Source organism: Rhinolophus sinicus, chromosome 1 (assembly GCF_057876585.1).
Source record: "Rhinolophus sinicus isolate RSI-liver-muscle chromosome 1, RSI-T2T, whole genome shotgun sequence".
NCBI lineage: Eukaryota > Metazoa > Chordata > Mammalia > Chiroptera > Rhinolophidae > Rhinolophus > Rhinolophus sinicus.
This window is the reverse complement of record NC_142501.1, coordinates 75,589,011-75,616,877: the sequence shown is the minus strand read 5'-3', so window position 1 is coordinate 75,616,877 and position 27,867 is coordinate 75,589,011. Positions and strand designations below refer to the sequence as shown.

Sequence of the window (27,867 nt, the reverse complement as noted above, 5' to 3'; positions counted from 1 at the left end):
AATTTTGATCCAACGTTTAAAATTAGGGACATTCGCATAAAAGTTCAGATTTCCATCTCTGTTGAATAACTAGAACATTTGGCATCACTGGTTCTGAATTCTCAATGTCATCAGTTGGCTGGAGCCAAGTAGTAGTGGCCCCCACCCCCTTGTAATAGTGCCCCCCGACCCACATTACACATTATATTACTTAGACTGCCACTGTAGGCATCGGAGTTGGAGATCTTTGCTCTAAACTGATTCCAAAAATAACTTTAAAAACCTCTGTTAGTACTGTAATTTTGAGATGTCTTTTTTGCTGTGACTCTTTGCTAATGACGCAGGGAGCCTTTAAAACATCATTTTAACGTTACTTTGATCTATATATGTACTTTTTAAAGCATATTCAAAAGCCCTAATATTCTTTTAGTATATGTATATGTCTGAAGCCATTTTAACTGTCCCAGGAAGGAAATAATTTTAGGACTAGCTTTTTTTTTTTTACACGTTGATTTGCTTTTAATGAAAGAAAAATAATTTTTCCAAAAAAAAAAGAAAAAAGAATATACTGCTAAATGCTATCTAATAGAAATGAAATGAATACTGTATGTATTCTGTTGAATGAGGACTGGGAATAGTAGAAGCAGAAACTGATTAATTTATATGATGCCAACTAGCTATTCCATCATTAAGGAGTGTGTGTTTGTTTATTTTTTTGAAGTGTTAACTTTGGGTATAATAACTACCTCCCTATCAGGCATTAGTAAGTGGAGCCCCATTCTCTTGTTAGTATTCAATTATTTTCTGTTCAACAAATATTATTAAATGCTTCTTTTGAGCAAAACCTTTGTTTTAGGCACTAGGAAAATGAAGTTAATTAAAATTAGTTCTGTCTTGATCCTCAAGAACGTATCTAGTGAGAGGTACAGATACATGTTTAAAACAAGTGGTACAGGAGCACTGAGAGGACAAAATTTAACAATCATTGGAGAGAATTTTAGAGGCTTCATAAAGGAGGTTGACTTAGAACTGTTTTCACATTTGCCTTGCAAAATACTGCCAAGGTACATTGCTGCCATGTGATGCACTGTAATCCTTAACAGAAGGAGAAAAGAGAGAAGAGGAAAAAGAAGGAGAAGATAAATCACAACCTAAATCAATCAGAGAACGACGGCGACCAAGAGAGAAAAGAAGATCTACAGGAGTTTCGTTTTGGACACAAGATGTGAGAACCTATTAAAATAAAACTCCTTGATAGTATGCTTAATCTTTTCAAAAGTACACACTAATAATTTCTTACATTCCTCATATATATATGTGTGTGTGTGAGTGTATATATGTGTGTGTATATACATATACACACACACACACATATATATGTATATACTCTTTAGATCATCACTATGTATGTTTTGAGCCACGTTACTAAATAAGAATAGTTCTTCCTAAAGGATAGTTACCAGCTATTTAGATTTTTGGTATTACTTAAATGCTTGAGCTCTGTCCTGATTTTGTAATAAAAATAATGACTGCCGCTCAATATGCATATATTGATAATAATGCTCCCTTAGAGATTCTTGAAAGAAAGATGTTTTATATTTAATCCCATTTTCATGAATATGATTATAAGATATACATAACAGTTATTTCCATCTCAAGTGATGCGGGATAGAAGCAGTGCTTTACTTACCAAATTATAACAATTCTGTATAATTTCATTTTTTTTTCCTGTTCCTTAATTGTCTGCCTGGCATTGCTAGTCATACGCAGGAGGACAAGAGAGCTGTGGGGTAGCACTGTTAATGTGCAAGTTATACTTTTTTTTGAATAGCAGATAGTTTATTAGAAAGTACATGGTTTCAGTGGCAATAACAAATTCACTTGATCAGGAGATAATAATCAAATCAAAAAAGAATTGCTTGCTAATCATCAGAAAATCTGTGGCCATTAGGTCTATCATGTAGAAATCCAAAATCAGGGCCTGCCCAGTGGCTCAGGTGTTTGGAGCCCCGTGCTCCTAACGCCGAGGTCGCCAGTTCGATTCCCACATGGGCCAGTGAGCTGCACCCTCTACAGCTAAGGTTATAAACAATGGCTGTCCCTGGAGCTGGGCTGCCGTGAGCAGCCAGAGCAGCCAGAGGTTGGTGTGAGCTGCCACCGGTTGCCATGTGCTGCCATAAGCAGCTGGTAGCCAGCATGAGTGGCCAGCGGCCGGCGAGAGCTGCGATAAGCTGCTGTGAGTGACCGACCGATGACTTGCAACCGACTGCCTCAGCCCGGGGGCAGCGCAAGGCTCATAATACCCGCATGGGCCAGGGAGCTGTGTCCTACACAACTAGACTGAGAAACAGCGGCTTGAACCATAGTGGCGGTGGGGGGGGGGGGGGGGTAGAGAAGGGGGCAGAATCCAAAATCATTCAGAAGCCAAATCTTAAAGAAGATACATCCTCTTATTAGTCCATTCCACATGAATGGGTCCATAGTACCTGAATCTGTAGAATTCTGTAGATTATCACCTTCTAACCAAATATGACCCGTTGGCACATAAGTATGGCTTTTAAAGATATCTGATAGACTGTTGATGAGGATTTTTGTCTCCTTCCAAACCAATTACTCTTTTACAAATATTTGATTTTGGATCACTCGGGCTTTTTGCAACCACAGTGTCACCTCTTTGGATACCGTAAAAATATCAACTTAAGATTTTCTGCAAAAACAGTATCTAGATTTTGAATTATAAGCTCCTTTGATGGTCCAGAACACATGACACCACCACCAACATATTCAAAAGCACAATGAGCTATGGCTGAATAGTATAGCTAACAAGTCAAAAGGTTTGTCCCAGAACAACACAAAGCATAGTTCTATGTAGACTCAGCCAACATTGGCCATAGGTCTGTTCTATAATACATACATTCAGTTTTTAGGGTAGTTGCGTGGCTTCCATTAAAAAAAAACGTCTAAAGCATGTGTCAAAGCATATATGGGTAATCCGTAGTTTGACGATTCCTCCAGCACCAGAGATCTTGGGAAGACTCACCCAGGACTCAGGTGAGCCTTTCTCACCTGGGCCCCACAGAAGTCCCTATACTGTTTCATTGCAACGTATAACTACAGAACGGCACATAATTTGTTCGTCTTGTTTTGTTTTTCTTTTAACCTCTTGGGTTTTTTTCCTTTTTCTTTTTTTAATTTTTAATGCAGAAAAGTTCAACAGTACAAAACTAACAGAGAAGTATTATTGACCCTACCCCAGTTATCATTATTTAAGCTAAATCCTCACCACTTCCCCAACTCCCATATTATTTTGAAGCAAATCTTAGACGTGTTTTATCTGTAAAAATTTCAGTATGTACTTATAGGAGATAAGCATTTTTTTAATTATTAAAATTTTATTTTTAAACAAGTAACCACAATACGTTGTCACATAATAAATTATCACAATACCATGATCACATTTATTGTTAAATAAATTAACACTAAATCCTTAATATTGAATATCCAGTCAGTTTTAATGTCCAGTTAATTCATGTATGCCATAAATGTTTTGTTGTTACAGTTTTATACTTTGCAGGTTTGATTAGGATCCAGGTAAGGACCATACATTATGATTAAATATTTCTTTCAAGTCTCTTTCAACCAGTGAGTTTCTCCCTCCATCCCATTTTTTTCTTATAATTATTTTCTAGTGAACTGGGCTCTCATATCCCTAAAACGTACTTTAACACAATCATGTAGTTTTTTTCTATTTCCTATCAATTGGTAGTTGCAGGTAGGTAATTGATCAGATTCTGGTTCAATATTCTTTTGACCAGGTATTTTTGCTCCTCCATTAGGAAGTATATGATGTGTGACTGATTTTAATTGACTGCTGGGTAACATTTTGATAACAGTAAAATAAAACCACAGTCTTAACACCCTAATGTAGTAACTTATCACTTAAAATTATCTTCTTATTAACTCATGTATTAGTTTCATAGTCAAAGCTGTATTTATGATAGTATAGTATTTCTTTTTCCCTGGTTTTATTCCGACCAGCTCTCCCTTCAAAACTCCACTTTCTGGAGTCATACACTTGACCAGCATTATAAGGATCTTTTCTGAGATCCATATTGGCAATACTTATCTTTTTAACTTGAGCCTGCATTGAATTGTGTTCTCACCAATCATCAAAGCACAGATCTCCTTTCCCCTTCATACCCACACATTTGAACCTATATCAGACAACATACAAAAAGAACGAACCAAGGGCTCCGTCAAAGAAAGGGTAGTGTGTATTAGGCAGCTTTTTGCTCTATTGTATTATTAGGTTCCTTTTTTTTTTTTTGTCTGTACTTTTCAGGACCTCTGAACCTCCCCCCCTTTTTTATTTCCAGTTCCTCTGTTCTCCCATAAAAGAAACTGCAATGCATAAAAACGATCAGTTCATGATGTGGAATTAATATATTAGTAAATAATGTAGCAGCAGCAGCATTGATTTCCTCTGTTACAAGCCTTGTGTTCACATATCATTTTTACTAGGTACCAAAATGGTAGCTCATATGGATTCTGTAATCCTTAGAACAATTGTGTAAAGTTTTTATCCTCATTTTTATGGATAAGGTTACTGTGGCTCAGAGAAATATAAAATAAATCTGCCCTAAGTCACATAGCTGAAAATAACTATACCATATGAAACTAGGATGGTCTAGTTTTAAAGCCTGTGGTATTTTTATAGTGAGCCTGGAGCCAGATATGTTTGAATGCAGGTTTCCCCTTTTTTCTTTTTTTTCTTTTGGTTCTTTAAGGCTTCTTGAGATGTTCAAGGTCCTCTAATAGAATATAGGGATTCTAAGCTTTTAGCTTGCTGAGACTTTGATTTTCTATTTGGTGTGCTGCAAACTCCCAAGAAATTTTTAGATGGATTAACTATCTAAACATAATAAAGCTGTTGCATAAATCTTGCCAAGCTTATATAATCCAGCTTTTCTTGCTTATGATAATGACTTTACTATTTTTGTGGCCTTATTATAGTTGAGCAGCTAAATTGTGCGTATATTGACTATTAAAGTACATACATTATCATTACAATATAAAATGGAATATCTTCTTTTTCTTGCTAGTCCTCCAACTTTCTCATCCCCAATATGAAAGTTTTTCCTAAATCAGGTTGTTAGGTGGATGGTCTTTCTTCACCATGTGTGCTAACCTACTTCGATTGTGCCATGCAGACAAAATAGGCTTTCTCTAAATAGGGTAGACAAAATCCTATTTAAAAATCAGTTTTCCTTTTGATCTGTTTCCTGGTAGATTTTTCTCAAGGGCCATTTTATATTAGAAAAACCCTAAAGTATATAAATACTAAGTTTTGAAATTTAACTTTTCTAAAATAAATTAATCTATTTTAGAGTGATGAAAATGAACAAGAACAACAATCAGACACAGAAGAGGGATCTAATAAGAAGGAAACTCAGGTAAAAAGCTTTATTTTTTGCATTTAGAAGTATTTGTATTGTTTAAGGATTACTTTTTACTTGTCTTTATGTTTATTCATGCATGAGTTACTGCACAATATACCTGCATGCTGGATAGACTTATCAGTGGTTCTCTGGGATCAAGGGTGGAGGGACCAGAAAGGAGCGCAAAGAGTATTTTAGAGGCAATGGCCGTCATCTGCATCTTGATTATAGTGGTGGATATATACAACTGTCAAAACTCATCAAACTGTATACTGTAAGTGGATGTAGTTTATTGTATTAAATTAATCTTCAAAGTTGAAAAGAAATAAACAAAAAGAGAATAGTACCCTTGACCAAAAAAATGATCTGAAGGATATCCAAAAGTAGTAGATACGTTACCAGACCTAGATTTTAGTTTTGTAAATGGCAGAGTTATGTTCTGGAGGAGACAGTAGGCTTTTTAAATTTTCTTTACATTTGTTTAGAAATTTAGAGTCTCTAAAGGACTTTTGCATTCATTATCACAACTGATCTTTCCAATAGTCTTTTGAATAAGGATTTGTGTCTTTAATACTGACCAAGAAACTAAGACAAGTTTGAAATACTGAAGGTTGCATGGCTAACAAATGCTGAAAGTTTCTTCCTACTAGCTCCCACTGCCCCCATTTGCCTGTTGTTTGGCTGTGCAGAAAACTGAGATACTTGAAAGAGTTCTTTCATATGACAGAGCTGTACAGCATGATAGAGCTGTACAACATGAGTTCTAATCTTGTAAACTCAGCACTATCTAGCCTGAAATGACATTCTGGTTGTCTTCTTCATTTTGACTCAGAGTTCCTAAATAGAGCTGTTAAGATTTCCTTTAGTCATCAAGGATCTACAGCTACAGTAATGTGAGAAATGACCAGAAGTTGGTTATCCGTGCTGTGGATATTACTTTTAGGACCAAGTTTTCCTAACCCAAGTGGTACTTTTTATTTTATCTTTAGGTGACCAGGCAGACAGATTGAGAAATTAATTACTTCTAAGGGTAAATTATTTGCAGGACTAAAGCTCTGTCACTTTTAAACCCTTTGCCTGTCAGTTGTCAGCACTCCCTCCAGTTCACTTATGTCTCTTGTTCATAATACTCTATAAACTTGTCCATCATCTTTCTTTCCCAGTATCTGTGAATTCCCATCTTTCAAGGAAAAACAGTGGTCAGGTAAACAAGAAGGAGGGAATTAGTACACCATCCCCAGCTGACACTTCTCACTGCCCTGTCAGGCACAGACCTCATGTCCCACAAAGCCAGGGTTGGAAGGAAAAGATATTCCAGTTTCCAAAATTGTGACTTTGAAACATATTGATACATGTTGTTTAAGTTTCACTGTTAAAATTATACATGAGATACATTAAGGTTGAGTAGAACATTTTTCTAAGAAAAATTTTCTTAGTTTCAGACAGTTTAAATAGTTTTTATTCATTTTAAATAGGGGGTGGTTTATTTCTTGCTTTGTGCCGGCATTCTTTGAATTGCAAGTAACAGAAAATACAACTCAAACTGGATTAAAAAAAGAGAATTTATTGTAGTCCACTTACATTAACCAAACCTCTTATGTCAGCTTCGTCCTCAGGCAGGTTTACCTCATAGGGCTGGGATTATGATAATTGGCTTAGGTCAGACAAGACATTTTGCTACTAATGTGATCTGGGTACCATCTCACCTAAACCTAATGACTGCTACACCATGAGGAAAAGGAGGAAGTTCAGACATTAACCCGGTGGCTTCTACAGAAGACGGGGAAAGTGCTTCTACCCAACAAGGGTGCTGCTCTCTTTTGCAGATTTGTAGCATTAGCCTTTCCTTTTCTGTTAAAAAGTATGAGCAGTAAAATTCTTCTGTGCAGTTTCTGAAATAGTGTTATCATCACCTCAGAAGAGTGTTTGATAAACTCAGTAACACTTGTTATCAAACACACTTAGATTCTATAAACTCAGTAGTAGTTTTGTTATGGACTCTTAAGTTAACCACATTGAAAGTGGTTTTCTGGCATGTACTTTTCAAAAAAGTAAATTGTCAGATGCCAAAAAGTTCTTCAAAATTCTGCACAGCATATGAAGTTCAAGCTGTCTGCCTTCAGGATATAAGTTAAAAGAAAGTTAATAAATTTTATCACAGAAAGCTTGAATTACTTACCAATATTGTTTATTATTTCAAAAATTGGACTTCTGTTGCTTGGGTTATGATTCCCTTTCATTAAAATATTGGATGGTAAAACTTAGTATGCAGAGGACATTAGTAATTAATCAAGAATTTAAGTATGACACTAAAGCAAGTAACCGTTAAGATTAATAGATTTGATTATTTAAACATAAAACTAGACTGTAGCAGAAAAGACACCGTTACTAAAGTTGAGACACATTTTTGCTGAGTTAAAGTAAATAATCTTAGCCTTCTTTTATAACATTTAAAAGATTAATATTTATGCTGTATAAAAGACAATAAAAAATAAATGGGGGCATAATATATCAAATTTATAAATTTACAAATGATGAAATATTAATGGCCAATAAGCTTAAAATGCATTTAATCTCAATAATAACCAGACATAACAATACAAAAATAAAATTGACAAAGGTTAATAATGCCCAGATTTGGCATGATTATTATTAAAATGGCATTTTCATGTAAGATTTTGGGGCTGAAATAAATTCATCCTTTCTGGAGATCAGTTTAACAATACATATCAGAAGCTTTCCAAAAAACGGCTCATGCCTTTTAGCTTAGCAATTTTCACTTCTAGAAATTTATTCCCAAAGAAATGACTGAAGAATATAAAAATAAATCCACAAGGTGTTCATAGCAGTATGGCTCTTAAAGCAAATTATCGAAAACACCCTAAATGTCTATTGGTAGGGAATAGATTAAATAAAATGTCTTTGCATAGATAGATATTTTACATGTTCACATAGATATGAGTACAAAAATGGTTAACAGCGGTTATCTAGGGGATTGGAGGGATTGGGAATTATAGAGGAACTTTTTATATTGTGCTTTTATATGAGCTTATGGTACTGTAATCAGAAAAATTAAAAGGGTATTTTTACCTTGGAAAAAAAATTGAAACATAAGGAGCAAGGACATTATGCTAAGTGAGAGAAGCTGGTCACACACACAAAAAAACACATACTGTTTGATTCCACTTATATGATGTATCTAAAGTATTCAAACTCATAGAAACAGTAGAGCTGTGGTTGCCCGGGGTTGGAGATAGGAGGATATCTGGAATTATTCAGTGGGTACAGAGTTTCAGTTTTGCAAGATGAAAAAATTCCAGAGGGTCGTTGGCCGGTTGGCTCAGGTGGTTAGAGCGTGGTTGCCAGTTCGATCCCCATGTGGGCCGCTGTGAGCTGCACCTTCCTTTAAAAACAAACGACAACAGAAAAAGTTCTAGAGATCTGTTGCATAACGTGAATATAGTTAGCACTGCTGAACTATATTCTTAAAAGTGGTTTAGGTGGTAAATTTTATGTCATGTGTTTCTTACCATAATTTAAAAATATTTTTTTAAAATGATGGCACCATGACTTTTAAAGAAAAAGAAATAGAATTTCAGTGATTTCTGTGATTGCTTAGAGTTTTTATTTACTCTTGAATTTTAAATCAGTGAACCAGAGTGCAAACCTGAGGTGAAATGTGATATTTTTATTTGATGTGCACACATTTTATTTCATGCATAGGTGTTTTCCTGAATTTGAATAACTTTTGTTTGTTTCTGCTCTTTTCTTTTGATATATAATTGGCATATAACATAATATTAGTTTCAAGTATACAAAATAACGATTTATTTGTATATGTTGAGAAATGATCACCATGATAAGTCTAGTTAACATCCATCACCATAGTTATTACAGTTTTTTCCTCGTGATGAAAACTTTCAAGATCTACTCTCTTAGTAGCTTATGAATTTGAATATCTTTTTTTTTTTGTAAGGAGGGTGTAGCTCACAGTGGCCCATGTGGGGATCGACCTGTCCACCTTGGTGTTATTAGCACCACGCTCTAACCAATTGAGTTAACCGGCCATTCCCTGAATTTGAATGTCTTGAGAATTAAAATTTAACTTCAAAATTGTTTATTGTTATAAAACTAAAGAATAAATCAATAAAATAAAGCATTAGATAAAAAAATAGTGAACAAGTACAAAATTAGTTTTGCAAAAGGAATTTAAATAGACTTTAGTAAGACATTTTTAGTGTGAATTAGACTTCAAACAGTCCCAAAGGAACCTAGTAATTTTACAGTGCAATCAAAGATAAGTATAATGGGAAAATACAAATATCTAAATTCAGGAATTTAACGCACCATTTGTGAACAGTTAGTTACCTTACAGAAAATTATTGATTCAGTGAGTGTTTCAATAGAAAGAGAAAGAACTAGAGGTGACCACCAAAACAAACCTACTTTGGCCCCCAAGAAGTTTATTTTTATCCTATTATTTCACCACTTAGATAAGAGCGTTATTGGAGCTTCAATATAGCATACCATTAGCTTAGGAAAATTAAAATTATCTTAATTTTCTGTCTCATGATTTCTAAACCTTGAAGGATGTATAGCTGGACTTCCAAGAAAGTAAATTTTAAACAAGATGTGTGTATGCTGTTGTGTATAAAATACCTTAGGTATTCATTTGTTTGTCTCATTTTATTGCCTCAAAAATAAAAAAAATAAAAGGAACAATAGTTGCTTTGAGATGTCACATAGTAAACTTGACTTTTCTTAAATGTGAATATGTTACTTTCTCCAGCTGAACGGGTATAGGTAGTGGATATGTATCTTAGTCTCTACTTTTTTTTTTCCTGATTAAAAAATAAGATATGGTGGCATTTGTAGGAATTCACAACATATGACCAGAAATTGCCAAATGTAATTGTATGGTATTGTGCTTATAAAAATATACAGTGATTCTGTGCTTTAGAACTTCTTTCTCAGAACAACCACATTAAAATTAAAACATACATAGTAAATAGATGTTAGTTTAATAGTGAGAAAACAATATTGATATTATGTTAAATATACTTGATTAATCAGTAAGTTACTTTAATGAAAGCATAAAAATTTAATATGCCTATGTTTGCTTTTCTCTTTTTTTCTAGACGGATTCCATTTCAAGGTATGTTTTACCTCTTTTTTTCCTGATCACTTTCTTGTTTTTATCATTTCTAAGACTATGTTGCTAGATATTTATGGATTTTAGAAGTTGATGAAATATTTTGTGTAATAAAAATCTATCAATGTTTAGATATCCTAGTCACTGTTATTAGCTTTCTTTGTCAAAGGATTCTAGTTCAGTAGTCACAGTAAGTCCCTTAAGAAAGACAATTTTTGTTAAATGTTTTTAGGAGTGATAAATTATCTTAAGTTGTCCTAAGCTTCCTAAGTTACTTCAGCGATGACTATCTCATTATTAAAATCAGAGGCTGCTGAAACCCACCAGAAATGTATTTCATTAGGTGTTCAGAATCTTCTCTCATCTCTGCTTTAAATAAAAGAAAGCCAATGAAGACTCTTAAGAAGTGTTATCTAGCTCAAATTGTTGATCTTTTTAGAGAACTTCCATAATAGCCTTGAATCTAAACCTCCATTCTGTTTCTCTTACCCATAATTGTTAACCAGAGCCTTGTAAAACCAAGAACAAATTTTTGTATTCTGATAATTGTATTAAATTGAAATACAGAGGCAATAGCATTCATCAGATAATGTAACCCAAGTTCAGAACCAGATAAGAGAATTCTCGTTTACAAATGAGATGTGTTTTCCTTGTTTAGGACAAACCTATTGTCACTTTGGATAGACTATATAGTTACTTCATCAAATCAAAAGGTATTACTAATTTTAAAGCAAAATGATATATGACTGGAAAAAATGAAAAGTGCTATCAATTAAACCATAATACACTATCAATTGTAAGCCATGTTCTGATTTCACAGATGTTAATATTGAAAGAAAAATGTACAATTTAAAATTTTTGAAATAATTTGTCATGTGAAACTAGTTTTGACTTAAGATATAAAAATATTGAATCCCTTCCACAAATAATGGAAATTAGTAATATTAAAAATAATTTCCCGTTTATGATATATTGCAAAACTTGATTAGTTAACAGATGAGGGAGAAAGTTACCTACTATTTGGAACATAAAGTTAATATATACTAGGATGCATGTTAATGTAAGTTGCGAAAGCCTCTAATTGAGATTTTGACTGAAACTCGTCTTTTGAAGATACGAAACCAGTTCCACATCAGCTAGTGATCGGTATGATTCCTTGCTGGGTCGCTCTGGATCATACAGTTACTTAGAAGAAAGAAAACCTTACAGTAGCAGGCTAGAAAAGGATGACTCAACGGACTTTAAAAAGGTACCTGGGTTATTTAGTTATATTTAATTAAAAATAATCTGTTTATTCAGATACATTATGTTGAGATATTCCTAGAAACTCATAATGAAATCAGTATCTTGAAATAACTTACTTTAATTTTCAGTTTGGGTCAATTAATGGTAAGTAGAACATAAATTGTTTGTTTGTTTGTTTGTTTGTTTGTTTTAAAGGAAGGGGGAAAATTACCCAGTACTGTATTTCGCATTTAAATGTCACGGATCAGTACTTATACAGTGACTGAGCTATAAAGGGACATTGAGGTAAGAGAGAGAGAGAGAGAGAGAGGAAACGAACGCAGCAAGCACACACACACACTTTTCTTTATTTGTTAATAGAAAGCAGCCAAAGAATATGGCTTTTCCTAGGAGAATATAGTTTTCTCTCGGTAACTGAAAAACTTGTGGTAGCTCAACTGCTGTTAATGATTAAGGATGGAAGTAATTAAGAAATAAGTGGAAAGTCAGCAATATAGGATTCTTACTGTTATGATTCTTCATATTATGAGCGTGGAATAAACCTGATAAAGTTCGTTGGAGGGGGAAAAAGACTTGTGAAATTTGTACATGTCCCCAGGTATTTGACAGCTATTTCAGTTACTCACTTTCTTACAAGCCACATCAGCAAGAGAAGGAAGGTAGGGGATCATTTTACCTTAAGAATAAGATTCAGTCATTCATTCATTCAGTAAATAACTAAACACTGAACTGTGCTAAGTAGTGAGCTTCTGCTCCTGGGAGAGGGAGAGGGAGATACTGTCTCTGCTCTTACGGGCATCTTCCATGTAGTGGGAGAATCAGACAGTATCATACAATCACAGTAATGAATGTATAGTTTAAAAATTGAAACAATTATCCTCGAACAGTTTTATAAAGTGTATAACAAAGTTATATAAAGTTTTAGAAATTAATGAAACAATTTTATAAACATACGCAAAGGAAAGTGACAGGGCTTGAGGATGGATTTCCTAAGGAAGTGAAGTTTCAGCCAAGAACAGAAGGATAATTAGTAGTTAACTGGCAACAGTGGGACAAAGTATTGCAGAGGGAGTGAACTGCGAGCACATAGAGCTGATAGTGGAAAGGGTATATGATGCATTGAAGTAATTAAGTTTTCTTTATGGCTAATGAAACGGAGGGGTGATGCTATAGGATTGCAGCTAGGTGTGTGGGCTGGGACCAAGAACATAGTGCCTTACAGGCTACTTTAAGGATATCCTATATTGAGAACATTGGGAAGCCATTCATAGGTTTTTAATGTATGAGGGTAGGTGATAGAACGTTTGCCATATGAAAATCATTTTGAAAAGTTGACTCTTGCTGCTCTGTATAAAACAGATTAGATGGAGGTCAGGAGAACAATTCTAGTATTAGAATAGTCTAGATAAGAGATGATTATCACTATCTATGGTGGTAGTTGTAGAGATGAGGGAAAAAGATGTAGTAGATTCAGGTGTTATGAAAGTGTTCTAGAAATAGTTCATTTTCCTTTTAACAACGTTAGTAAAAATAATGTAAGTATAATGATAAATGCAACTTATACTCCATCGCATTGTCAGGAATTCATGAGGGAATGATAGGCAGAAAAGCTCAGAGACCACGAATAAGCAGCTGTCATTGCTCTGCACATACGTGGTCCCTCTTTATCATGTAGCTGAATTTTTTTAATGGAAACCGAAAAGTCAGATTATTCAGCAATGTCTTAAATTTTAAATACTAGAATTAGTGCTTAAGAGTTTATGTAGGACAAACATATCTGCATAACCAAAAATTTCTGCCTTGCAGCCACAAAGCATTAAAATGTATTTTAATGTATCATTTAATAGCTCATATGTTACATTAATCTTTCTATTTTAATATTGGGAAGTAAAAAGAAATCTTAAAATATTAGGAGAGCAGAAAAGTAATTGGTTCTCTCCTTGTTTTTATAGCTTTATGAACAAATTCTAGCTGAAAATGAAAAGCTGAAAGCACAGCTACATGATACAAATATGGAACTCACAGATCTTAAATTGCAGTTGGAAAAGGCCACTCAGGTTTGTAACTTTTTCTCTTTATTATTCTAAACATAATGGTTGTGATTTATTTTATCTAAAATACTGCATTGAAGTGTTCTCTAGTGTTAGCTCTAAACGTAAGTTTAGTTCCTGATAATAGCTTATTTATTAGTAAGAAGAAAACAAGATAATACAGTTTGCAGATAACTTCACGTACTTTTTTCTAAAATAAATTAAAAATATAGACATATAGCCTCATAATGGAAAGACAAAATATTTTTAAGCCTTTTTAACACCTATGTTGTGATACATTTGGGACTTAAGCGGTTATTTCTAGCATACCAAAGTATCAAGGTATTAAAAGCAATTACGCAGAATCTTCTTAGAGGTGTAACATTTCTTTGTTATCGTTTTTATTAGTATTTCCAGTTCAAAAAACAGTGATTTGATAATAATTCTGGAAGAAGGTAATTTTAGTCATAACTATTACCTTCTTTCTGTTGCAACAGCCTAGAGGAGACAATTTAGACAAGAAAACTGGGGTAGCCAAACAGAACTCACAGGCTTGCACATTGATCTAGGATGTATATGATCTAATTGTTGTTTCCCAAGCTCTTTTTCCATAGAACACCATTCTGGGAGACAGTAATAAGCACAGTGTCTCCTCATTTTCCTCCTGCCCCACTTTAAAAGAAAGAGCTTTGTGATCCAAGAAACATGGGGAAAACTGTATATTTTACATCGTGGAGGTTTTATAGGGTCTATTTATATGTTAAAGACTCTAAGAGGTCCTAAAATTTTTAAGAACACTAACTTGTTTAAATTTAACCTGCGACTTTTTAGCATAAACACATTTCTGCAGTACAACTTTTGGAATCCAGTTGGAAAGCACTGATCTAAAATGTCATCTCCAGTTCTTTAAATAATACTGCATACTTTCTTTGGCCATTCATTTACATCCATCTTTTTCATAACTTTTAAAATTACTTCTCTGTGTGCACCTTACACTTGTTACCAAATGGCTTTTTGTTGTCATTGTTAGCCACTATTACATTGTGAAGTAATTGTGTCTGTGCAAAATGGAAGCTGTGCTAAAATTGCTGTGGCCAAGCTAACCTTAGGAGGTTATGAGGGCTCTTCAGATTTCATCAGTTAATAAGTGTATGCTAAAGATACACAGAACAAACAAAGCAAACTCACAGACACAGATAACAGTACGGTGGATACCAGAGAGAATGGGTCTGGTGAGAGGATGAAAAGGGTAAATATTTGGTGACGGAAGGAGACTAGACTCTGGGTGGTGAGCACACAATGTGATAGATATACAGATAGTGTATTACAGAATTGTACACTTGAAACCTATGTAATTTTACTAACCAATGTCACTCCAATAAGTTTAATTTTAAAAATGGGAAAAGATTTAATTTTAAAAATGGGAAAACATTACACAGAAAAGTAAGGCTGAACAAGAACACATTTCGTAGTGAGGTGTCATAAAACCTTGGAATGTCATACATGTTAAAACTTGCTGGCTTATACTTAGGCTTCATGGTAAACTGGAATGTCATCATTCTTCAGCTTGCATTGGTAGCTTAGTGAGCCTTCACACATAAAAACATCATAACTAGTCCTCTGAAAATAGCTTGAGCACTAGAGATTTGGTAATAATGTTTTCTGTATAAAAATGTCCACTGTTCTCTAGTGTCGTGTTCTATCATTGTGGTGACTCAGCTGATCTGTGTTTCCACTGCTTACTGCTTCTTTGTTTTTGCTCTTCTGCCCACCCTGTTGTTATCTAATACTTCCTGTGTGTCTCTCCTGCAGTCTCTACAAGAGAGGTGAGGGGACTGGTAAAATTAGCCAGTTACTATCAGCATGGAGCAATGCTTTTAGTCAGGGCCCTTAGTGACCATTTGGTAGAACACCGGATAACTTAACAGCAAACTGCCTTTGGGTCCTAAACAAATTTCTGATCGTGTGGACTGTGGACAGAGAAACACAGCACTGGGTTAAACGATATGACAGTTTCTGCCGTCACAGGCATTGAGTGTCGTGCCCAATATACTGAATTAATTAAGGGAAGGGTAATTCAAAGTATAAGATAGTGAGGTATTCAAAGTTAATATTAGTTGGAAAAACTAAATGTTTTCAAAATTTAGGGATATATGTAAAATTAAAACGGATAAACATTACACTTTTCATTCATCTTTAGATTATCCTGAGTATTTAAGTCTGCTGTGAATCCTTCCACCTGATTTTTTTTTTTTTCAGCATTACTTCCATGCTTTTCATGAATATACGTAGAGGTGGCAATTTTGATATTTGCATGGAATTTTTCCAAGGGAACTATCATCCTACTAAAAATTAATCTTGACATTTAGGTGTATTTGATAGTATTTAACCAAGGGACTCTCGAATCCTTGAATTCTGCCTAAGCCCCCCCACCCTCCTCCTTGTCTTCAAGGGTGGGAAATAGGCTAGTTTACCAGAAACTGGTTTGATGACTAATCATTTTGTCAAATATCAGTTCACCAAATTTACTAGTAGTGATTTTAACATAAGTTTTAACTAGAATCTTTACCAAAAATATTAACTGAAGTTAATTTTTTTAACCTAAGAAATTCCCAGATACATCATAAAATTGTGAAAATATTCCTATATGAAAAAAGGTCTCCAGTGAAATGCTAATTTTTTATCTAAAATTTATTTAAATTACATGCGATAGCATTGTTCCAGCTATTTCGGATTTTTTTCAGGTGCTTTTGAAGGTAATTTTGAAGTTTTTCAGTCTTTTAAGTGTTTTTAGGATTCATTTATATGTCCTCCAGTATTATATTAGTCTTTGTTTAATATTTCTAGCTATTAAAATATAGACTTAAATTTAAAAACATCAAAAAGAAATCAGAATTAGCTGAAACACTCATCGTATTAGAAATTCTGAATTTGATTTATAACAATAAGCAATTGGGATACATCAACTTTTGTTTTTTCCAGAAAGAGCACAAAAACATAAAACCATTTAAAATAACAACAATTAAAAAAAAATAGTAAGGATACCTGGCCGTGATTACATCTATACATTTTATATTCCTTAACCATAAAAAAGACATTGTGAAAAAGAGATTAAAAAGTAACTTGGTTTCAAGTCTTGGTGATGCTAAAACATGAATGTATAAAGGGTTGACAGAAGAGAAAATTATGTAGAGAAATATATATATATATTTTTAAGCATATTTGGCAGTTAATAGTTGTAAAAGAGCATTCTTGTTAAAGTTGTCAAAAATCATTTTTTGGTAAATGAGTTATTCAGCAAATTAAGCAGGAATCCCAAGGGACATGTACGTACAAAGGTCAATGTAAGTAACAACTAAGATAACACTTGTTTTTAACTGAGCCTGTGCTCAATATCCAGATGCAGAACTCTCAGATATTGGGTGCAATATGTGGCTTAAAACCCCCAGGGTCCTTTTCCACCCCTAAATAACAGGATTTTATCAACTTTGAGTTGGTTGCATAGCACAAGAAGCAGAAAAAATGGGAGACCTGAGCTCACTTTTCTAAGACAAGAAAAGCTATTATATAGCTAGGATTTCTTATAACTAACGGTAGGTAGAACCCTCTTACCAATTCTGGAGCATGGATGATTGGAAAAGAAAACGAGAGAGAGAGAGAGACAGAGAGAGACAGACAGAGACAGAGACAGAGACAGAGACAGAGCAGTGAGAGAGGACCAGAAGGACAGTTTATTAGTCTGACTGCATGGATACAAAGTCACTCAACCTGGTTATAATCACATTTCTGTCAAGGTACTGGAATCTGCGCGTTCAGATCAGCCACTCCTCCTGGGGGTATAGGAAAGGAAAGAGCTTGGGCATAGGAGGGAAAAGTAGGGTGTTCTTGGTTTTGTTCCTCAATATTCACACATCCTTCCCCCTAGCAAAGTATGTAAAGACCTGAGTAAAAGGAGTATGTAGTGCCTGAGAGCTGTGACCATTCTGTTTCTAAACATTTATTTAACTCTTTGTTATTTCAGTACAAACCTCGTTTTCTCTTTCCTTTCCTTGTACCTGTGTATTACTCACCTGAGTAGTGTGATTTCTTTGAACACTAGAGGAGAGTTACCATGGTTCTCTCCCCACCCCACCCCCATTTTATTGTGCTTAGATTCCTTATACATTTCTTATTTTCTTGCAGAGACAAGAAAGATTTGCTGATAGGTCACTATTGGAAATGGAAAAAAGGGTAAGTGTCCGTCTTATTGAATAACTAATCATTGTCCCCCTTTATTGTTTTTTATAAGCAATGGTAGGCGTTCTTTTCCTTTAGTTTTTATTTTTATAGATGGTAGTTTTGGTGTAAATGAATACAGTGCTACCTCGGTTTTTTAACATAATCCACGAGCTCTGAAACATTCGAAAACAGCCGACAGCTAGGCCTCAGGATCTTGCACTCAGCGGAAGCTGTGTGACATATTCGACTTCTGAGTCATGTTCGAAAACCGAAGCATTTACTTCCGGTTTACAGCACTCATAAACCAAAATGTTCGTCAACAGAGAGGTTCGAAAACCGAGGTACTACTGTACTCATTAATTTAATTAAAATGTTTTCTAGCTTAGCTTCTACATAGAGTTCTGTGGAGTGTCTCTGATTGTGAGATTGCCTTGTTAATAAATAAGACTTGATTTTACATATTACTCTTTCCGTAGATTAAAAAATATCTAGCCTTGATTCTGAAATATACACATTGTGATAGTGAATCTCCTATTTTTAAAATGCCATTTATCTCTGTCTTTGGTTTTCTGTGGTGATATACTTAAAACATTTTAAACATGTATACATGTATTCTTGAAATAAAGGTTTTGAAGATTGTGGGGACATCAAACTTTCAAATTCTTTTTAAAGTTAATTTAATAATGTTTTATTTAATTTTGAGTTTAAGTATTTAACTTAAGTAGAATATTTTAAACAAAAAATGATTACAAGAAAATCCTTTTGCCATATTGTCTTTTTACAATTTTTTTAATCTGCTATGATATATTCACTTGTTTTTCTTTCCATTTGTTAATATCATTGCTCAGGACCATAGGAATAACTCTACAAGTTTAGTCTGAGCAGTTAAGAATGTTCAAATCTTCAAAAGTTAAAGGAAAAGTGCTCAAAAAGTATCTGTAATGCAAGTGAGCAGTGGCTAGATTTGCAGGGTTTCGACCAAAGAAATTCCTGGGTAACTATGATCTCTAGATCGAAGAAAGAATAAATAATCAGGAACAGTTGATATAAAAATACTTTCTTCCATTCCATTTTTAAAATAGCCAATTTACCTTTCTGACAGAGAGAGAGAAATTATTTTAAAAAAAAATATATATATATATATATATAATAAATAAATAGTCTGTTAATGTCTGTGTGGTTTACTAAATTGTACCTTATGATTTCAGCAAGTTTTAAAAATTACTGTTCTGGGCCATTTAAAAAGCTATTGGCATAACTAATAGTTGCAAAAAATTTAGACTCACTTATTTTATAAAATTTAGTATTGATTATATCCTTTCACAATATAACTTATTGAATTTTATGTCTAAGATATGCAGAAATAGTAAAAATCTCTCATTTCTCTGTTATCCATACTACTTTTTGAGATGAAAGACATAGATGACAGAAAATAGTTTATTAAAATAGTATTTTGAGACAGATTTTTAAAGAATATTTTAATTCTTTTGAAAACAATGTTTATTACAAAAATTTTAGCAAAAGAAAAAAATAAAACCATCCATAATCCTGTCATCAAAGGTAACTGATACTTTGATGTCTGTCCTTTGTTTTATCTAGGCTTAAGCACACACGATACATGTTTTTGTATTCTGATGTTCTAATCTGGCCTTCTCTTTTTTGTGCCTGTCAAATGCAGATAAATTACAAAGTAGCTAAACCACTCTCAATGTAACAGACAGGGGTAATCATAGTATTATTAATGATAAATACTAATATTTAGTCAGCACTCTTTTTATGTACCAGACAGGTACTGGGCTAAGCACTTTATATGCATTTTCTTTTAACCGTATTTTTTAATGTTGTTAAGTTTATTTGTCATACATAAGAAATTGCTTGCACCTTTACGTGCATTTTTAATGTTAAAAAGTTTATTTGTTAGACATGAAAAATTGCCTGCAACTTTACAATTGTCAATTTGGCACCAGGGCAGTTTGATACTGTTCTTGCTTTACCACTAAGTAGTTAAAATCTTGAAGGCACCTAATAAAATGGAGGATGATGGGGTGGTTGGTTACCTATCATTTGGATAAAATAATGTTATTTCTGGTATTTCACTAAGTTATGAGGATTAAATATGACACTATATGTCCTATTTTAAAAAGTGCAGTGGTTTTTATGAATTTGTCATGGCTGCATTATTAACTAGGAGAAAGGTCTATTTATAGAAAATAACATTTTTGTCTATGTAATAATGTTCAAATATGCTGGTAATAGAATAACATGGTACATACAAAACTATTAGTAGGATTCCATCTATTTTTTTAAATCACATACCCTAAAGACATTAACATTTACAGGTAAATGTACTGCTTCACTAAATATGAACATTAATTATTAATCTGGGAAAGAATGTCTTGGAAATAGTTTCAGTATGATTAAACTAAATTTAAATGGTTTGTATCTGAAAGGTGACCGGCAAGAGTCAGTATCTTCTGGGCGGTATGACCTAACCAAAGTTTTACAGCACATTAATTACTGCTGCTTGCTTTTTGCGTAACACCCTAGAATGCTTACGATTTAAGGGGGAATAAAACAGAACACTGCAATAATTAATGTATGTTGCCTTTGCCTGTCACTCTTTGAAATAAGGTAGTTTAAAATAAAATAAGTGCTGCGGTTGCTTCTTCCTTAGATTCACTGCATTAATGCTACACAGTATCAACCTAAATAAAAAGCTATAAAGCCAGTTGGACAAATAATGGCTAGTGAACATTGCAGGTGGAAGAGATGAACTTCTCTTAGATCCTAACTGAAATTTTAAAGTACCCGTATTTTAGGCATGTTTGCTTGTTGCTTTTCTGCTTCTGTCACTGTAGAATAATTGCATCTCTGTGTGAGTTTTTTTTTTTTTTTTCTTTCTGTACAAGCCTCAGTCTTCAGTACCGGTTTACTCTATCCTTGAGTTTTACATGAACTAAAATAATACTTTAAACATGTAGCATCTCGCCAGAAAATCAAAGCTTTAAAGAAAAAGCTTATAGAAAGTAGTGGAAATAATGATCTTTGTATTTTTCTCAAATTTTGGAAAGCTCTTTACACATCACTGGCATCACATCTTTTTCTACACTGCTCCTGATTTGATTTTTCATTTTAAAGTGTCACTATTTCACAATTTAGAAGAAAAATTAAGAATATAATAATTATATAATTAATATTGGTACCTTGAATTGATCTAGGAACGAAGAGCTCTAGAAAGAAGAATATCTGAAATGGAAGAAGAGCTCAAAGTAAGTAAACCGTGCTGCTTATGAGAGAGAGTGCTGTTTATGAACTCAGATTTTACATGGTACTGTAACAGATGTTGTGTTCTCAAAGCTGTTTATGCAGTTTGTGATTTATCTGTATCTATGCTTCTCTTTCTTCCTAAATCCAGGTTTTAAGTGGTCTAGGAGAGTATTAAAAATGCAAATCTTATGCTAATCAATTTTTTGGCACTTTTGAAGCTCAGGCATAGAACAGATTAGACAATAATGACTATAAGATTTGAGATTTACCATTTATTCTTCACATTTCACCTACTCTGTTTCTTGGGGGATCAATATAAAAATACTCTCCTGTGAAAATAAAGGACATTAGAGTAGTGGACAGGCAGAGCTATATTTTATTAAACTCTGCATTACCTGTGAAAATTACTGTTTTGTATGTTGGAAGGAACACTTTTTGCAGGGATAAAATAGCGTCGTTAATTGATTAACCCTTATCATATCGTCTTGCATAAAATATCTCTGTCATACTATGAATTAAGGAACTAATGCATAGGAAATTGTGTACATAGAATTTGAATTTAAAATTTAAAAGTTTTAATATTGAATTATTTGGTTACTTATTAGAACATTATTATGGAATGGCTTTGGAGACAAATTTTTTGAATTTTGTTTGCTTATGTATTTTGTTTGATAGGGAATTTTAGGACTACGCTGTTTTAATGTGGTTAAATCTCATGGGATATTCTTTTAAGACTTAATTTTTTCCTTATATTCATTATCTGTGCTTCTTTATATTTTTATTGTACTCTTTTCCATTTTCTTATTTTTTACTTGCTATTTCTTTATGTTCTGATTTCTGCAGAACCTGCACCAAATAAAGCAGATTCAAACTCTGAGAGAGTTAAATGAACGACTGCTGACTGAGAATAGGGCCTTGACGAGAGTGGTAGCCAAGCGCTCAGGGTTCTGTAGGAAACTGCAGTCTGTGAACCTATAATTTATAGTTTCATCATTTCTTCTTGGTAGAGCCAGGCAGGTGTTTTTGTATCAGTAAGCGTGTCTTGAGTTCACTTTTACAAATTAATGCCATTTTGTCTGGAGCTTATCATATAACTGTTTAATTATGCATGGCTTCTCAGAATGTTAGAAAGTCACTAATTGTATATTGAGACTGATAAACTACAAAAAACTTAGGGAATGATTTAGGAATTTAAATAAAAGACTTGTCTGCACTTTTGCAAAAATGTTTGTACACATTTTTTGGCTGAAGAGAGATTTTTTGGCTTAAAAATATTGCTATTTAAAATTACTAGAAAGAAAGTGGAATATAAACAATATAAAATGTATTTTACATATAATTAATATATGTTGAAGCTGAAGATTAACCATGTGTTCTGTTTTTCAAAAGAATGTCATTTTTAGTCATAGCCATTTTAATTAATATTCACTTAGTTCTGTATTGCAGAAGTATCTTAATACATAAACTTCAGATTACTGTATTTTATATCTATCCATTTGAACCTAGGTAAAAATTGATTGGGTGCGCATAAAAGTAAACTCTTCATAGAAAAGATTTTGCTTAAGTAGTTTTGCAAGTAGAAATTTTATTTTTATCAAATTCAGTAATCTAGTACATTTTAAAAACTGAGGAAGAGGACTAAATACATATCTTGGAAAGTACATTTTAACGTCCAAAATATAAGTTACTCCATTTCCTAGCAAATCTGGTAGAGCAAATGTAATATAAATCCTTCTTAGTGGAAATTCCAGTTTAAACATTTTCACCCCGTCCTTCAGTTTGTCTGTAAAACAGAACATTAATTTGCTCTGTTTTGAGGATCTGAAGGTATGTTTTCCTCTTTGCTCCAAATACTGGTTATTTTTCCTATGCTTGAATATTGTCATAAATAGTGACTTAACTACTTTGGCTTATAAATTATTTTATTCTGATAATAGTAACTGCTTTGTTGCCATTTAATGAGCACCTATTTTTGGATCAGACATTGTACTATGCACTTAAACTAGTACTATAGGTGAATTGTTTAAGGAATTTTAATGATTTAGAACAAATCTAGTAACCTCAAGACTTTTCCCAGATAGGCTGGTTTTGTTGTGAAATTATGTAAGTATTATGGTTTGAGGTCTGACATAAATAAAGCAAAAGCCTTGGTTTAGGTACTGACAGGAACTCTTAAAGGAGCTCCCTTCAAGCTCTCTTTTGTCCTAACAAAAACAGGCTTCATTTTCTTGGCTGCTCTAATATGGTGTGCTTGTAAGTCATAATATCAAGTGGTTTAGTACATTTCAGTTGATAACTTGGGAGAATAAACCTTTCATTCCATCATTTATTAAACTAATTAGCTGCACAAATCAGAGGTTTGTTTTTTTGGTTTTTTTTTTCTTTTCTTCCTGATATATGTTTTAGCCACTAGAAATAAATATAACTGACAAAGCTTGTTCATGTGTCTTGTGGTGAAAATATAACATTTATTAAGACTAATATTTTATCTTTATTGAAGCAAAACTTTTTCTTCATTTTTTTCCCTCATAGATGTTACCAGACCTAAAAGCAGACAACCAGAGGCTAAAGGATGAAAATGGGGCCTTGATCAGAGTTATAAGCAAACTTTCCAAATAATTTTTAAAAAGCAGCAAGTAACGGAATTGCACATATTAGTAACCCAGTGGACCATAATTGACAGTCACTGGAAGCCTGGGAAGATCCCTTGGAGACTGTCGTTTTCGGATATCCTGCCAAATGCCCTCTTATCTAGGAGTTTTGTTCTGTTTTGTTTTATTTTCTGTTTTTTTTTTTTTTTTTTTTCTTGTATCAAGACCATTGTTTCATGTTAATGCAGCTGCTGAGAAGATTTTTTTTTTAATGACTGAGAAAACTTGTTTACAGCTCCAGCATATAAGGAAAGTGTTCAAGGCCAGATATGCCTCAGATAATTAACCAGTAAGCCTTAGTTGTACATAAATACTTTTGTGTCAACAAAAACTTTCAGCTCTCACAGAAGACAGTTATTCAGCATTTTTTGATGTGCCACAGTTTCCAGTTTTTCAATATTTAAATACTTTTTTTTGCTTTACATCTAAGTTTGGGTTTGTATGTTTTTCCTTCTAACTCTTCATGTGGCAGACTCTTCTATGTTTTCACAGCTTTCTCATTTAGTGAAAAGAACACTTGTTCTTCTGAGGTCATTGTCATGTACTAGGCAAATGCCGTGTTGTCTCCTCCCACCTGGAACTGAATTGCTTGGTGGAACATTGGCTTTCACTGTTTGTGCAATATGCATTTATTTCCTATATGAATGCTTTAAAGTCAGTTGAGATTAGATTCTTTTAAGTCCTATTTTCTGCCTTCATTGGTCACTTTTTTTTGTTTTTGTTTGTTTTTTACTATTGCAGTACAAGAAGTTAGATTCTATAATCTTCACTTTCATTTTAGCAGGTACTGAGTGATGCTGTATATATAAATAAGTGTATTGTTTTGATTTTTAAACCACCACATGGCATGCTTGACTATTTTCTTATTTCAAATGTCTGTTAATGCAAAGTAGGCTACTCCATATTAGTGTTAAAAACAAAATTTGCTAACAATGTGATATAAAGACTTTAACACATCATGTGGAGCCCTATCTTTACAAAAGTTTTCTACTGTAAAGTGCTTTTACTTTTATTTTCAGTTTTCATTTGATAGTATTCAACCATAATTAAAGTTGCATAAGATAATTGCTTCACATTTCACATACCTATATTTATCTGAGTGCTGTCTAAAACTGTTGTGCTAGCCAAAGTGATGCTATGAAATCATTTGCAGACCTACCCGTGAGTTCATGTTAAATGCACTGTTATTGCCATGTGAAGAGGCATTGACTTTGATACCATCATCATGTTCAGACCATTTTATACATTTCAGTGGCCTTTTAAAAAAACAAAAGACAAAAAAGTAAAACCAAGTACATAGTGAAGATGGCTTTTATTTGGACAAATAGCTTTTATATTTTCATTGAACCATGCAAAAAACTATTCCATCTTTCTGGCACATAACTGTCTCCTTAACCACTGAACAGTTCAGCCATTTAAGTAAATTGTACATTGTAAAGCTTATAGTAGCTAATTGTATTATTGATTGTATTGTATACTATATTAAATGTGAATTTGTACCCCTCCATTTTAAAAGGTCATTGTGTTCTACTGCCTATTTTAGATTACTTTAGGGTTGGGAAAAGGTGTTTTGGTAAGCAGGATTTCAAGTCCTCTCTCTTGATTGGTTTTATGAAGATATAAGGTTATGCTCTTACTACCAAGCTCAGGATTCTTGATTTTTAAAGGTACAAGGATAGTTGTGGGAATTTTATTTGGGGTTATATTTGAACTGTATGAATGGTGGGTCTGAATATAGAGAATTTCCATGGTCTTATGTGGACATAAAATATACAGCTAATTGACCAGTTTGAATGACTGCAACGTGTTCTGGTTGCACAACAGTTAGGCATGCTAAGGATTATATTTGTGAAGTTTGGATGCCTGTGAAGAATGATTAAATACATGTTTCTAATATTTTAGTGTTTTGTATTTAGGTTATTTATTCTTTGTATCTAAAACTGAACAGCTACTGTGCTATATTGATTTTATTGGTAGTATTGAGCAGACCTTGTTTCTGCATGAAACTAGTTGCAAAACCCACTATTTTGGAAATAAAAAATGTATTTTGACATATACAAATAAAACGAATAAAACTATTTTAAATGTGTGAACTTTTACTGAAGACATTTGAAATTTTGTTCTGAGATATTTTAATTCTGCATGGGTATTTTTCCACTAATTGCTTTATTTTGATTCCAATTTGAATAATTTTTGAAATTGTAATATTGTGATAATTTGCACAACATTGTACATGCACATATGTAAATGCAATCTTAATTGCCATATTTATGCAATCTGTGTACCAATTTGGACAAATGTTTATATATTTTACATAAAGCTGTCTGTATGCAGAATCTGAGAACTAGTTTTTTATGATAATAAGTGGGTAAAAAATAATGCTAACAGTGAGTTTCAAGATAGTAGCTTTGTAGCACAAGATTTCATTTACATAAACATTTGGTGGTTTCTAAATTAAACCTGTGCTTTTTCTTAGCTGCAAACATAGACTTGTGAATACATATGAAGGTAATATTCCATTGAAATATGAAATATCAGATCATTTTGCAATCTAGATTTGTCCAAGATCCAACCCCAATCTAATAACACATCTGTAACTAGATAAGACACACTTTCAGTTGGAAACTTTGGTACAGGACTTGTGTTTAAATTAATACAAGAATTGAATTCTCTTCTTTCTGCTACCCAGTATTTTCCCTGTGCATGCTCACAGAATGATAGATATTACTGTTGTTGTTTGTCCTCTATAAAAATGAATTTCATATGCAAATACTTCAGAGCCAAATGGAAAGCAGCTATAGAACTATAGGAGAGATTCATATAAAAAGTAAAGTAGGGCGTGGGCGGATGGCTCAGTTGGTTAGAGCGCAGTGCTCTTCACAACAAGGTTGCCAGTTCGATCCCCACATGGGTCACTGTGAGCTGTGCCCTCCACAACTAGAGAAACAACTACTTGACTTGGAGCTGATGGGTCCTGGAAAACACTTAAAATAAAAAAAAGTTAAAAAAAAAGGTAAAGTAGATTTCATTAATCCATTAGGCTATTTTATTCTCTTCCTTAAACGTTTATTACCACTTAGTCTTTCCTGGCTAGTCCGAAACACTGAGTCTGTTGTAAGAAAGTATCCAGAGTGCCAAATTTCCTCCAAACTAGAACCATGTATTTCCCATAGGACATAATAGCCTCGTAAGTGTCCCTCACTTTGTCATGATAAGCAGCATACAGAGCAAACTCCATTAACAATTATTGACTATCCATTAGCCATATCTTACTGATGAAAACCTTTGGTTGCGAAGATGAAAGCTGGCTGATAAGCAGTCTTTTTCTGTGATGTTCCCTGTTGTACGCTGTACGTGTGTGGTCTCTTGTGTCTTGAACGTGCATGTTCAACAGGGGTAATGCACATCTGACAGAGTTGCAGTCCAAAAGGATTGGGTATAGAATGAAGTATTTATTTTCCTATTTTATTATATATCTAAATAAATACATTTCTTTCATTTTGGAAAAGTTCTCTTGGGTTAAGTGCTATATAAACAACATAGTGCTGTTTCTCTTAGGTAAGTGGTATAGGGAGTGTCATATTGCTGTTCCATGCCTACAAAATGACCAGATTACAAAGTAATAAATTCAAAATAAAAACACGTTTATGATTCTATAATGTAACAAATAATTCTATCTTATTGTAACAGTTTTATTACCAGTTTTCTAAAGTGCATTAGACCTAAGCTTTTTTGAGCTAAGCTGCCCCAACTTTTCACTGTTTAAATTCCACTAAACATCTAGGTCACAAAATAACTAGATTTTTGTTTTAAAAGGCTGAAGAAAAAGAAGGGGGGAAACTGAAGAAATAAACATTTTTGATATATTCTGCCCTGAATAATATACA

General features: G+C 33.4%; 1 protein-coding gene and 1 pseudogene across 7 annotated transcripts in view; one reads left to right on the top strand and one right to left on the bottom strand.

The window, feature by feature from the left end:
- PPP1R12A (protein phosphatase 1 regulatory subunit 12A) overlaps positions 1-26,058 on the top strand; it is a 140,048-nt gene extending 113,990 nt beyond the window's left edge. For 6 of the 7 annotated variants that reach the window (XM_074325372.2, XM_074325370.2, XM_019751271.3 and 3 more), the window contains 8 exons: positions 1,083-1,204; positions 5,367-5,432; positions 10,556-10,572; positions 11,683-11,818; positions 13,767-13,871; positions 18,027-18,074; positions 21,281-21,331; positions 23,862-26,058. In XM_074325372.2, the coding sequence (XP_074181473.1) occupies positions 1,083-1,204; positions 5,367-5,432; positions 10,556-10,572; positions 11,683-11,818; positions 13,767-13,871; positions 18,027-18,074; positions 21,281-21,331; positions 23,862-23,948 (632 nt within the window). In that variant the 3' untranslated portion in view covers positions 23,949-26,058. Of the gene's footprint in view, positions 1-1,082; positions 1,205-5,366; positions 5,433-10,555; positions 10,573-11,682; positions 11,819-13,766; positions 13,872-18,026; positions 18,075-20,512; positions 20,544-21,280; positions 21,332-23,861 lie in introns of all 7 variants that reach the window. The other variant, XM_074325371.2, reaches the window with a different exon arrangement.
- Positions 1,902-2,839, bottom strand: LOC109457975 (mitochondrial inner membrane protease subunit 1-like; annotated as a pseudogene).
- Positions 26,059-27,867: the final 1,809 nt, after the last annotated feature.